This window comes from Fundulus heteroclitus, unplaced genomic scaffold (assembly GCF_011125445.2).
Source record: "Fundulus heteroclitus isolate FHET01 unplaced genomic scaffold, MU-UCD_Fhet_4.1 scaffold_47, whole genome shotgun sequence".
In the NCBI taxonomy this organism is placed as follows: Eukaryota; Metazoa; Chordata; class Actinopteri; order Cyprinodontiformes; family Fundulidae; genus Fundulus; species Fundulus heteroclitus.
The window spans coordinates 1,433,937-1,448,346 of NW_023396890.1; the positions used below are offsets into that span (position 1 = coordinate 1,433,937).

Below are 14,410 nucleotides of genomic sequence, written 5' to 3' on the forward strand. Positions count from 1 at the left end.
AAAAATCTGATGAACCTTATTATAAACCAATGATAGCGAGGAAACGTGTTAGCGCTAGCCTAGCTTCAACAAGCCGGCTAACATGCCGCCATGTTTTACGGGATCAAGACGCGGGTCTAACTGGATGTAAACGGCCAGATATTTCTTTACAAGAAATCTGAGCAAACTTGTGACAAAAAATATCCGTCAAAGTTAAGAAGAACCGGAGAAACTGCAGCATGTGGAACGCCATTGGTGAGTTTTAAAAATTGCTGCCTATATCCTGGTTTTATTAACTTTAAATCTGGTCAGACTGGGACTCGTTATCAGAAAATATTCAGACATAATGCCCTGATTGGGACAAAAAAAACCCCCAAGTTATTTTCTTATTGACAAAACCGATTAGGAGCGATGCCGTTCCACTAAAACTAGTTTTGTTTTTAGTTCATGTGGAACTGATGAATAAATATTAACTTTAATGCGGCAGTTTAGTCGACTCATTTCCTCCTGGTTTATTACACCGTAACAAAACCAGAGAAGAAGTAAAAGTGCTTTTAGTCGGTCTGAGTAACAACTGTAACCAAATCCCTTCTGGAGGTTTTTCAAGAGTAACTATAAAGCGAAGCCGCTTAAGCTTTTTAGGGAAGGGAAATCAAGCTGATGGACTTGGATCGATGCGGTCTTTCTCCTTCTCCTCGTCATAACGAGCTGCCTGATGGTGACGGCATGGAGGAAGTCATTCCTGCAGCCTCAGTTTTCTCTTTAATGTCAGGAATCTGGACCCAGGGACGCCGGTTCTTCCACATTTCTAACCTGGACATTTTCCAGATCGTAATAATCAGCTGCTCACATACCACTTCCTGAGGAAACAACCTTTCCCTAAATAACCAGAAGCAAGGTGGAGTCCTGATCTTCACAGCTCTCATCCTCTCAAGTCAAGCAAAAACATCAGTTTTTCTCCGTGGAACCAAAACAAGCTGTTTGGACCAATGAAGGCAAGAAAACTGACACAGATGGCTGAAAAATAAAGGAAATATTCTGCAGGGAGCAGAACAAGTCTGCCGTTTGTCATCAGAGCGCTGCTGCTTACAGACAGAGCTGCTGTAAGACGAGCCGATGATGGCGATGCTTAATGCTCCACGTTTGGTTTGACGGCAAAAAGCATTTCTCAGTCTGACTTTCTGAAACTGTGGAGCCCTGAAGGTTAATCTCACCAGAATATTGTTGCTGTAGGAAGATTTATAATGTTTCTGGACAGGGTGGACGACAATTTTAGAGCAAAGAATCATTTGATGAAGCAGTTTAGACTTTTCAGCAACTAACAGACATTCATACTACGTGGTTTTACAGCCCTGCAAAACACTCGTTATCAGACACGTAAAATGGATGGAAAATAGCCTGTTGGCTAATTCTGGTGTGTTTAAAGCAATGTTATTTCTTGTTCATTGTCCCTGCCAAATAAATCAATAAATTAAACCGAATTAAACAGATGGTGCATCATGAGCGTCTACAGAACAGCTCCTGATTGATTTCTCTGTAACAGACGCTAACGAGGGCTTAATGACATTCAGAACAACATCTTCGGTATTTGTTGGATTATTTTCAGAGCATTTTCATCAGACCACTGAACAATTTTATTAGCAGCGTGTTGGTGCAGCCCCGGGTTGTCTGAGGGAAGGTTAGTAAAACCTTTTCCTGAGTTTAACCACGCATTGATTTGGTGCGTTAATGCGACAATCATCGGCGTGAAGCGTGATCTGACACACGCCTGAGGAGCTCAGACACTAGTTAACGACAGCAGGTCCACGTCTTCAACACGCAGTTTAATTTTATTCTACGCTTTTCAAACCTGAGCTGTGAATGAAGTTATGAACGAGGACCCGTCACACTGAAGACTGCAGCAATCGGTAAAATGGGGATTAGTGAGGAAAGATTACAGACAGCGATGCTCTGGGGGGTAAAACGGCGACTTTGACTGAAAGGACAGAAACAAGATGAAAGGATGTGAGATGAAACCAGGAGGAAAGGTGGAGAAACGCAGCATGTGGGACGACTGATTAGAGAGGAAGGGGTGCGATGGCAGCTCGCAGACAGACTGAAGCGAACACACACCGTCCTACAGGAGAGAGCTGCAGACCGACGCCAACGTCACTTAACTCTAAGCCAGGGCGTGAAAACATCAAGAGAAGATTTCAAAGAATCTCTCAAACCCAGAGTCTGCTTCATCCTCCAAGCGTCCCGTTGGGATGGTCAGAGGCAGGAATCCGTCTCCAGCATCTCTCAGCTCCTCCTCCGTCTTCTCTGAATTAATGCTGAACGATAAATCCAAAATAACAATAGCACCACCGGCTGTGTCCTCAGCCCTGTTCAATATTCACACTGTTCTAGGTCTGATTTCTTAGACTTAGACAACTTTATTTGTCATGTTGTATGCACAGAGTGCGTACGGAACGAAATTTAGTTTGCATACAGCTTGAAAAATCACAGTGAGTTGCAGTAAATTACAGTAAATTACAGGATAATTCTGATAATAATAATGAGCCGGCTACAGAGAGGAGGTCCAGTGCTGGAAAAATAACCTGGACCTCAACATCTCCAGGACACGCCAAACACTCTCCCCTCTCCAAAACACAGCAAGGAGGCTGAGAAAGTTCCACAAGTTCCCGGGTGTCCAGATCTCTGCTGATCTCAGCTGGAGGAGCACACATCTCTCCTCCAGACGGGGAAACCCAACAAAGACGTTATTTCCTCAGAAGCTTAAAGCCTCCTGGTGACCTGCTGCCCCGTGTGGTTCTCCAGCTGCTCTCAGGAGAACAGGAAGAACCTGCGGCAGGTGGTGAGGCCAGGAGAACGTGTGAACATTTCCACCTGCAGACTCCAGAAGACAGCCAGCACCAACGCCACAGACTCGGTTCACGCCGGACACGTTCTCCCGTCTAGGCAAAGGTTCACGAGTTTAAACGCCGAACCTAAAACTGACCCTAATGTGTCGGTTCCTGTTAGAAGCTGAAACTTAACCATCATTGTGTTTCTAAATTAAAATGCCACCATCTAAACATTTATCATCCAGAGTCCGAAACCCAGGGTTGACTCACCGACGTCAAACCATTTCAATTAATGCAAAAAGAGAACTAAAAGTAAGCTATTTTTTCTTGAAATTAGTGTAATTTTCCTTGATTTCAGCAGGTAAATAAGATTATTTGCCAATGGAATGAGATATTTGCACTTAAAATAAGAACAATTCATCTCCATCTTATTTCAAGTGCAGGATGTCTAATTATCTTATTTTAGGGGTAAAAATGCTCATTCCATTGGCAGATAATCTTATTTAGCTGCTCAAGTCAAGGAAAATATACTAATTTCAAGAAAACTTACTTACTTTTAGTTCCCTTTTTGAATGGCGAGCTAGATGACGTGAGGCTCATGCTAGCTTGCTAGCAATATGTCCAGCATGCAACAATGTTGAAGATATTAGTTATTGTGACGCTGTTGCTGTTTCAGCTGCTGTGAGTTTATCGCTGCAGGACGAGCGGTTGTCAAAAGTATCGATACTCAAATGCTGTATCTGGATACGACACTAATTTAGGTTAGTATCGATACTAAATATTTAATCATTTGAGAATGCTTAAATATGATTGCCTCCATGATGAATTCCTGCAGGTTAGTAAATTAAAGTTCCTGTTCATAATTTAATTAAAATGAAACGTATTACTGATGTTAGCGCGGCATGCTATCAGGTACGTGTTTTATTTGGGTAATTTATTTAGCATTTATTTATACGCTTATTTAACTAGCATCTGTGATTCTGTTGAGCACGATCCATGTTGAGACTGAAAAAGGTCAGTTTTTCATGTTAGTAAAATATTTTTTATAACTTTATTTCTCATTTATTTATTGATTATTTATATATTGAATATTTTCCTGGGTATCCATATAGAGTTTGAGATTTTAGTATCGTGACAGCCCTCGCAGGACGCTCGTTTAACCGAGCCTCCCAGCGGTGACACCTGGACGGCTGATCCTGCTTCATCGTTTAGGTCGAGCTTACCTCCTCTTCACATGCCCATTTATCCTGCAGGTTATTTTGTCTTTTTTATATTCACCAATGCAAATTTTATAGCTGTAGAATTTTATATGGAGACTGTACAAATGTTCAGTAAACCCCAGTGAGGCGCTCTGTGAGGCACTTCCTGGTCATGTGACGTCTGTTTGGTCATGTGACTGAAGCAGAGAAGAAATGTCAGTGGTTGGCTGCCTCTTCATGATGTCGAAAGGGTCGGTAAACATCGCTTATCGGCCAGAACAGACATGTTAAATATATAATCGGTGCATCCTTAGTTTATCGTCTTGTTTGGAGACGAATCGTTACGAGAAAAACTGGTTTTACAACCAGACCTTAAAGATTACCAGGACGATTCTGATTTTTATCCCACCAAGGTTAAAATCCGGTCTTCTGGTTTGGCCAGTTTTCAGAAATGTTGATGTTTATCCTTTTCAAAGGTGCATTAAAGCATGAAATCCTTCGTTCAAAGACTCTGCTCTCTTTTACCTCGCTCTTTCAGAAATGGAAAACCCATTTAGAAAACAGCATGTGCTGCAAACTCTGCTGGAAACCAAAACTATTTCAATCCGCTGACAGAAAAAGACGCAGCGACGGCAGAGGACAACATCTGTTTATGAAAAATAGTACAAAACGCATCATCTGTGTGATTCTGAGCATCTTTTACATTTCCAGCTTCAATCTGATGACGAGGATTTACCTGGAAAAACAGATTATTAAAACAAATATCATTAAAATGAAATGTAAGACGGATTTCTGTCGGTTAAATCTAATTTAAGAACTGAAGCTGTCATAATTTTAGTCCCATCACCGTGTAAAACTTAATGTGAGGTCAGTAAAAATTAAAGCTGAACTTGTCGCTATATCCGGGCAAAAATGTATTTCCCCTATAATAAATAAAATAATAATATCAATAATAATGAGCACCAGAGCCAAGGCTCCTTACTGTTAGATAATACTTGTTAAAGTGGAATGAGATAATATTGCACAGTTGAAATAATAGCTGCAGGAGGACAAAAGCCTTTCAGGGTTCGATACCTTTTTTCTTAACTTATTTATGAAGCATTTAGTCTGCAAATTTCTTTTGACACACTGAAACCATTTTGCTGCAGAGCTGAGATGCAGAGGCTGAAGGTACCGGCCGCTCAGACTCGGTCCATCCACAGGAGGAGCGGTTTTCTTTTATAACAATTAACTTAGAAGGATTTTAAAGTTTTCTGAATGTTTCTGCCCACAGGAGGGATGAATAAATCCACTTTATTACGTGAAGCACAAGCATGCTAGCCTCGTGAGACCATCCTGATCTCGCGAGCTTTCAAGGTTTCACTCGCAGATCAGTCTGGCTACTCTCCGTTAAAGAAAATTTGGAGCCGTTCACCAAACGAACGTCCAATCAGCGTTGGCTTTGAGGCGGGTTGAGGTGTGACGCAACGGGAAGAGCGACAGTTCAGTCTAAAGAACATGGCGGCTTCAGCCGATGAAACTAGCGTTAGCGCGGCTATCGAGCAAGTTTTATCGGAATTACAGAGTATTTCTCTGCTGAGCTAACGAGCCTTTACTTGCAGCAGCAAGAGTAGCTTGGCTTGTGGTTGTGTTTTCGTCGTCGCTCGTAACAGAGCGACGACGAATCTGATTGGTTTATTTGGCCCGTCTATCACCAACATAGGCCAATCAGCTAACCAGTATTTTCGCCCCTTCCCAAAATTACTTCAACGTAAGGTTTCCAGATGGATATGCGGAGCAAATCTATCTGGCGGAGTCAGGTAACAAGCATGCAGCCATGGAGGAAACATGTAGAAGCATCTGAGCACGCCGTGCAGAGAGACAACAGTCCTGCAACAGTTTGCAGCTCGACAGGAAAACACGAACGCTGGACTGAGTCAACCAATCAGCAGCCGGCAACGCCTCAGATCAGAGAAAGAAAGAAACATGTAGGAACAGCCCAAGAATTAAGCAAAAAAATCCCCTTCTCTGGATAAATTCCAGCTTTAGTCTGCGTCCTTAATTGATTTTTATTTTCTTAACTGTCCTTCCATACGAGCCGTTGTCTAAATGACGCACCATGCAGTAACCAGGCTACACGTCCACACGGTGGACAGAGAGGACCGTCCTCCATCGACGGCTGCGGCTCCCAGCCAGCGCCTCGGGTTTCGTCCTCAGAACCGATAACGCCAGTTGGGACATGTGCTGGAATTCATTCCTGCACACCAAGATGAGAACTGAATTAGCAAATCAAGGTACCCGTTCTAACCCATGAAACCATCCCATAATGTCTCAGGCTGCAGGTTCAGGCTGGTTCTCCTGCTGGAAGGAGAACCTCCACCTCAGTCTCAGCTTCTCCTGCAGCCTCCTGTGTTCAGTGAGCAGGCAGGGAACGGCGAGGTGATCACCGGTTAACGCAGCAGGAGTCAGATACGATGCTTTCAGGAATACGTCTGAGCACTTTCTTCTTCTCCAGACAGAACCCTTCAGACTCGCAGCGCTAGAATAAAGCCCCGTTCAAACTGCAGGGGATTGTGGGTTAAATCCGATTTTCTCAAGTCAGATTTGAGCCTCTTCCATTCGCGGTCCTGAATCTGACAACCAGGGAGGATTTGGTGCAACTTTTGAGTCACTATTTTCTCTTCATAGAAGGTACACCTGGTCTGGTGTTCTGTTAGCTGTGACATCATCAGGGGAGGCAGATCATCCTCTATTACCATCTAACATAGAAAGTACTCCTGGGTCAATGTGAGCTTCTGAGCTTTCTGTGTCTCTGCTCTGTCTTCTCTACCATAGAAAGTACTCCTGGGTCAATGTGAGCTTCTGAGCTTTCTGTGTCTCTGCTCTGTCTTCTCTACCATAGAAAGTACTCCTGGGTCAATGTGAGCTTCTGTGCTTTCTGTGTCTCTGCTCTGTCTTCTCTAAGCCCCAGTGGGTGGAGGCAGATGAGCGTTCACACTGAGCCTGGTTCTGGTTCTGCTGGAGGTTCTCCTCCCTGTTAAAGGGGAGTTTTCCTCTCCACTGTCGCTTCATGCATGCTCAGTATGAGGGATTGCTGCAAAGCCATCAACAATGCAGACGACTGTCCACTGTGGCTCTACGCTCTTTCAGGAGGAGTGAATGCTGCTTGGAGAGACTTGATGCAACCTGCTGGGTTTCCTTAGAGAGGAAACTTTCTCACCAACCTGGAGGATCTGATGGAGTCTGACTTTGGAAAGAACCTTGAGATGACGTGATGTTAATTGGTGCTATATAAATAAAATTTAAAACTTTGCACCGGGGGGAGTGTACAGCAGTGGACATCAGCCCCGAGGGAACGACACAGAGGAGGGACGGTGAGACGCTGGATCTCGTTAATATAAGGGGTCAAACTGGAACGGCGCTGAACTTGCTGCCGAAGCTGCACAAAATGCCAGAACTGAGAGATTCGCTGCGTTTTTATCCGTGCGTCTCCTGCTCAGCAGCTGCAGACATGAAACGGTTTGAAAAGTTTTTCTTCCAGGTTTCCTGGACCAAAGCGTGCTGGGCGTGACTTCATTGTTATGGTTCTTATGCACATGCGGGTCAGTTTGGAACCGTAAACAGTTCACGCTGAACTTAATTCAGACAACATTTAAAAAGCAACGACCACGCAGGAAAAATAATTATAATAGATTTAAGGAAAAACATAAAAATCAGGATGAAGCATCAGGAACGTAGCCTGACAGACTGCAGTCAGGAGAGTTAATGTCTTTACCCAGAACACCTTCTTTAAGTCGCCCTGTTGGCTGCGTTCTCATCACTGAATGAACCTCTGTGTGGCCGATATCTGCAGAGCCGTTTAAAGTCAGATGATGATCTGATACGACCCATTTAGCTGGAAGCATGAACTGCAAATGTGCTCCTCTGGATTGCTAATATTAACTTTCTGGCCGCTCTAGTTCTGAGGGGAATAAAGAGCTCGGCTGGCGAGGCGTTTGATACATGAAGCCTGAACTAAATGCATGTTTGCTTTTTTCTTGCTGATTCATGGACCCACTTACAGCTGTTTGGATCCGTCGGTTCATTTAGAGGCTAACGCACGGCTATTATCCAGCTAAACCTCATCTGTGGCTACAGCAGTTCTGTTCTGGTTCCTCATGGACTTTAAATGAATCCCTAAAAAACAGAAAAATAAGAGCATCAGGGTTGAAATGTGGGCCAATCGATAGAGCCCTCAAAAGCCTGCAGCACAAACCCCTTTAGGCAAATTTATCAGCCTGCATTCAGCTCTCTATATCAACTCTGAATGCTTTGCAACTATCCTGCCTGACGCTACGACTCAGTGAGCATTTAAAGCTTTAAAGGCAACAAATTACCTCTCTGATAGAGCCAGTTACACTTTGGATAATACATGAAAAATGATTAAAAACGAGACAATCTGGTGACGCAGAGCCAGAGGGAGTAAGGGTGAGCAGAGGACCAGAATAAAAGCCAGAATAAGACGCGGCAGCAGGGGAAATGCAGCGAGTCACACAAAGGTAGAGATATAAAAACAAGAAATAAGGGATAATTTACAGCATAAGAAAAAGACAAAATACCAAAGTTACCAGAGAACACCGTACCCAGATTTAAACAAATGTGCCTCTGAGTAGATTACTACCATACCATCTTTATTTATAAAGTGCTTAAAAAAAGCTGAAACAAAGTGCTCCACATCGCTACAAGCTACAACTTTTATACTACGCTATATAAGTTCAGTCTATTCACCATTTGCTGTTACTCTGAGTGAATGAATGAGGCTGTGCTTTATGTCCAGGTTTCAGCTCAGGGGTGCCGACGTCACAGGACTCTGGACAATATTTACTTTTTATCTTCTATTCATGGTGTTTCTTTAGAGATAATTTTAAATTAGACTAGTTTGCTCTTTTTTTATCTTTCATTGCTAATAATTGTGTGTAACTGTGTGTTTGCCACAGTCACACCTGAATTTTCCCACTTAGGGACAATAAAGGAATTCTTATCCGAGGGCTGGACGATAATTCAATAACAATATATATCAATCAATAGACGTGTTGGTGATATAAAAAAGGTCAATAAAAAGTTTAATAGAATAACAGTTTTCCCTCCTTAAGCATTCTAGCCATGTAGGTTAATATTACATCATTACATCCTCCCAACCAATCACAAGGCAGACCCAGGAAGCTCCGCCCCCTTCAGAGTTCAGCAACAACGCCTTCTGTTTGTTTTTTTTTTAACTTGCAGTTTTGCTAAAAAGTTGGTTGGATAAAGAGTTTAGTTTGAATTCAGTGTTTGTTGGTACTTTATCTAAAAATAGGTTGCTAAGCAACAGCATAAAATGTCCAGGGCTGCACTTAAAATATATGTTTTGAATTTGTTGATAATTCTCGACACCGATCAGTTTTATTTCTATTTTATCTATATGCTTTTTTTACTATATATTCAACCAACTTTTTACCAAAACTACAAGTTTTTAAAAAAGAATAAAGAACGTGTGCTCTAACTCTATGAAGGGGGCGGAGCTTAGTTTCTGGGTCTGCGTTGTGATTAGCCATTTAGGTTAATTATGTAATATTAACCTACATGGCTAGAATGCAAAAGGAAGGTTATTGTTATTCTATTGACCCTTATTTTCTATCATTGCTATACGTCTATAGATAGATATGTATTGTTATTGAATTATGGTCAGAATTAACCTGGCAAAGCGTTTCTAGCTGCGGGGATTGAACCAGCAGGCAGGATAAACCGCTGAGCAGCAGGTTTGTTTCCACCGTGACGCAGCGAGCTCAGGAGACGGCAAACTTCAACAACTCTGGCTCCGGGTGTGACGCAGCAGGCCATTAACCTGCCTGCTTGTAAATCCCTACCACGCTCATTTGTTTGTGTTTGTATAAAGATCTTCCCTACATGTCTCCAACGCTCTAACTTCCTGCTGCTATGCTACCCAGGGCTGCACCACAGCGCGTCACCTCGTTTCTCTGGAACGTTCCCAGCCGCTAATATTCCCTCACATTATTAAACCATCGGACTCTACGGCGGCGCAGGGCTTCACCTCCTCACAGGCGTCTGAGCAGGACGCCCTGGAGCCTCCGTTCTCCATCCATATCAAAGGCTGCAGCATAAAGGAAAGCTGCGTCCTTTATCAGAGGCTGCGCTCCCTGCAGCGTGTTCAGCTCGCATGTGACTGGCAGACGCATAATAGCTGTTCCCTCTCTGTGTCCCCATAAGATGCCAGCTGTACGGCTACCCACTGCGCAGCTCCCTGCAGAAGAGGAGGCACGTGTTCATCCATCTGAGCCGAGCTGCTTTCACGCAGGAGCACAAACGCACGCGGAGAAAGAGAGGCAGAGAATATTAGCTCCCCATCAGCCTGTGAAACACCCACCAGGAAGACGTGCCTTTCTGAGGCAGGGCTGCAGCAAAATGTCTTTACAGGAACAAGCCGTCCGTTTAAGGCCTTACAGGAGATAATGTGGCGTTAACGGGTCAGATTTGATCAGATTTAGGGGCCAACGCTGAGTCTCTCCACGTTTATATGCTTTACAAGTTACGTCTGAAGACAACAGCCAGACGTTTCTGTCAAACGTCCCTGAAATACAACAAATAAGACACACAGAAGCCCAATTATACCAGTCGGCCCCAGCATGCTTGTAGCTAGATTACTGCCTCTACCAATGAGGCCAGAGTCCTCTCCCAGAGAACTTATCCTGCAACTTTAGATGCAATCCTTCTGCAGCGCCTGAACCAAACCAACGTCTCGCTACCTGCCGAGGGGATTCGCCGTTTTGTTTGAGGTGTGCTGGAGCAGGAATGCATCTAAACGCTGCAGGATGGCAGCTCTGCGGCTCTGGAGCCGGGCACGTCTGGCCGCTACCATCACCGTCGGTCCTGTCAGCCGCGAGGAAGAACTAAAGCTGCTGGATGCTCGCACAATAAAGGATGTTACACTCGTCTAAGTGTGGGGATCTTCAGGAACATCAAGAACTGTCGTGTTTTTGTGGTATGCGTGTCACTTTTCATGCTTTGCTGGTTTAAACAGAGCAGGTACGTTGGTTTGATTTATTTATCTGCTTTTTCCTTGTTTTTAAAGGAACAATAGCCACATAATTAGATTTATTAATCAGAAAGTGAGTAAATGTCTCAGTTTCACTTATTGTTTCAAACATCCAGCATGCCGATAACCTGACTCCACCAGATAGATTTGTTCCGCATATCCATCTGGAAACCTTCCGTTGAAGTAATTTTGGGAAGGGGCGAAAATACTGGTCAGCTGATTGGCCTATGTTGGTGATAGACGGGCCAAATAAACCAATCAGATCAACGAAGCATATGACGTACTAACAGCGACGATGAAAACAGAACCACAAGCTCTTACCGAAACCAGTCGGGAGAAGAGCTAAAACATCTTTTCCTCTGAGAAAAGCCTCCAGAGCAGCGTTTTGCTCTTCTTTCAGCAAAGAAATACTCTGTAATTCCGATAAAACTTGCTCGATAGCCGCGCTAACGCTAGTTTCATCGGCTGAAGCCGCCATGTTGTTTAGACTGAACTGACGCGCTTCTCGTTGCGTCACACCTCAACCCGCCTCAAAGCCAACGCTGATTGGACGTTCGTTTGGTGAACGGCTCCAAATTTTCTTTAACGGAAAGTAGCCAGACTGATCTGCGAGTGAAACCTTGAAGGCTAGCATGCCGAGGTAAGAAGAGCCGAGTCGGAGCAACCCTCTCCTGTAACACCCTTCCTCTGCCCCCAACAGACGTCCAAGACAATAATTATATTCAAGATATTTTCTAAATATCAGAGATCACAACAGAAGTCATTTATGGAAACCTTTCCTACATAAAACAGCCTTTACACATGGTCCTCCTATGACACAGAATAGTCTGATTTACGTTATTTTCATGACCATCATAAAGTCTGCTGACACCAGATGGCCACATCCACCTCCTGTGATGTCATCACCTCAAACACACACCACCAGATTAGCGGGGCTTCTTTCTGACGGGGAAAAGACACGTGAAGCCAACAGCAATCGCTCTGTAAACATAAACAGGGTTTACAGTAACTCAGGGGCGTCCAAAGTGCCGCCGTGGACCACAACTCCAGAATGGTCCAGATCTGGTTCATCCGCATGGGCCGTTCATGCAGCGATGCTGACAAATTAAAACCTCCCTATATGGAAAGCACAAACTATTTATCTTTAATTAACCTTTTTTTTGTTTTGATATTAATTAAATGGTTAATACACCCATTGTCTTTATCCATTTATACACGCAGGGTGGCGCAGAGTCTGGTGCCCCATAAGTCTGGTTTATGTCTGACGTATCCGCGCTCCTTCTGGGGGAGGTTCGTAAATATAGACGTTTTTATGATTCTCGCAAAAAAAAAAAAAAAAAAGATCAATAAATTGTTAACAATCCCCGCACAGAAATCGCCATCACTGGGAACCCACACGTGTCAAGCACAAAGCAACCTTTATCTCTGAGCATGCGCGGACGCAACGTTTGCAGCATTTATGCTCCGAGGTGCCGTTATTCTCCTAGACTCTAGAGGGCAGCGTTGCGCTCCTACGTCATGCATACTACACCCCATTATATGGTTGTTTCCGACATTTAAGACTCTTCTTTTCCTCCAAGAGTGATGATTTCTGTCCGGGAATTGTTAACAATTTGTTGATCATGGTGATCTTTTTAGGCCGAATCACAAAGATGTTTATATTTACAATCCTCCGCTAGAAGAGGCGCTTCCTTGTCCACCATGTTTTCCACGCGGGACTCTGTCCGCGTACTTTCTGGCCCGAGAAAGGGCGTGGAATATAAATAAAGACGTCTTTATGATCATACGTGCGTCAAGCACAAAGTAGCCTTAGCTCAGCCTTTACGGCGCATCAATCTGTAAAGAAGCTGGTAGAGCCCCGAATGAAAGGCGGGACTAACAGGGTCAGCAGGTTACAACCAATCAGGTGCTCTGTTTTTGTCATATGTAGACCACAAAACCCGTCATCCAGTAAACCCTCCAGCAACTTGTCTAAAAAAAGAAAACGGAGGATACATGGTGTTCTCACATGCACTTTAATTTTCCAAGGCACCGAGCAACAAAAAAATGCATCTTAACTGTTATGGTAGCAGAAAATGCATTATGGGTAATGAAATTGACCGAGGTAAAGTCCCGCCCCCCACCCTGTGATTGGCCCGGTCTGTTTTAGGTCGGGGAGTATGGAGCCTTACCAGACTGACTTATAACCCTTGGGCCAAGCTAGAGAGGAAAACATGAGAGACAATTTTAATGTTTTAAATGTACAATGGTTTATAAACTCCCTTAGAGCGTTTTAGCATTAAAAAAAGATTAATTTGTGGCCCAGGCCTACTTTTAACTTGACAGTTTTGGCATAAGGTTCGGACCCCTCTGACTGAGCTGATAGGTAATTGATCAAAGTCATTCCAAGAGTGTAGATGTCCTACGGGACGTGAACACATCACCTCCGCCACCTTTACAGGAGGTCATTGAACTCTCCGCGCTCCCCAGCTCCCTCACCGCCATCCCAGCCCGCTGCTCCCCGAGGATGGACGCTCCTGCCCGGACTCACCGTGTCAGAGTGCAGGTCCTGCTGCTGGCACAGCCGGTACAGGAACGACGTCTGCTCCTTCAGCAGCGTCTGCCGCGTTGTGAGGAACACCGTCCCGCCGACGTTCAGCCGGACCCACTTTCCGTTGGGGTGGATGACCGAACCGTTCCCGGTGCCCTGCGACGCCGTCCCGCCGGGTTCGGAGGCGGTGGCGGAGGTCGCGCTGTCCCCCGCCGCCGCCTCCGTGTCTTTGTTGTTGTTGTTATTGTTGTTGTTGCTGTTGAGGCGGTGCCGGGCGGGCGGCGCGGCGGCGTCCGCCGGCTCCCGCAGCTCCTCTGCGGTCGTTGCCATTTGTAGGAAACAACGAGACGCTCCGAGTTCGGACGGCTGAGCGCGACTGCTGGCTCCTCTCTGCCGTGTCCGCCAACTGCCGCGCAAGCCCCGCCCCCACGCTGCGCGAGCCCAAACACCAGCCGCGCGGAGGCTCCCAGAGGCACGCATTTCACATCCGGAACGCCCCTTCAAAATAAGAGCCACCCGGACGTTTCTTGTCTATGTTCAAGACCATAGACATAATATAAGAGTAGACGCGTCATTGGGCGGGTTCTGCCTCTGCTGCGATGCGTCAGAGCGTCCGCCATCTTAAATGTGGCAAATCTGCAGTTACTCAGTCACTTAAACAGTATCAGAGGGACTTTAATCTCTGAATATACTTTGTATTCGTAGTATTTTTTTTGTAATATTACAAGTTTATTTTCGTATCCCTTTAGCTTCATTCTCCTGAATTTATTCTCCTAAAGAAATAAAATAAAAATATTTAAAATAATCTAACCTGGCCCTATTACTC

General features: G+C 44.6%; 1 protein-coding gene across 4 annotated transcripts in view; it reads right to left on the bottom strand.

Moving 5' to 3' along the window:
• Positions 1 to 14,074, bottom strand: part of kctd17 (potassium channel tetramerization domain containing 17) — a 30,713-nt gene extending 16,639 nt beyond the window's left edge. For 2 of the 4 annotated variants that reach the window (XM_012863108.3, XM_012863107.3), the window contains exon 1: positions 13,585 to 14,074. In XM_012863108.3, coding sequence (XP_012718562.2) covers positions 13,585 to 14,064 — 480 coding nt within the window. In that variant the 5' untranslated portion in view covers positions 14,065 to 14,074. The remainder of the gene's footprint in view (positions 1 to 13,584) is intronic. The other 2 variants (XM_012863110.3, XM_012863109.3) reach the window with 1 other exon arrangement.
• Between the last annotated feature and the right edge of the window lie 336 nt (positions 14,075 to 14,410).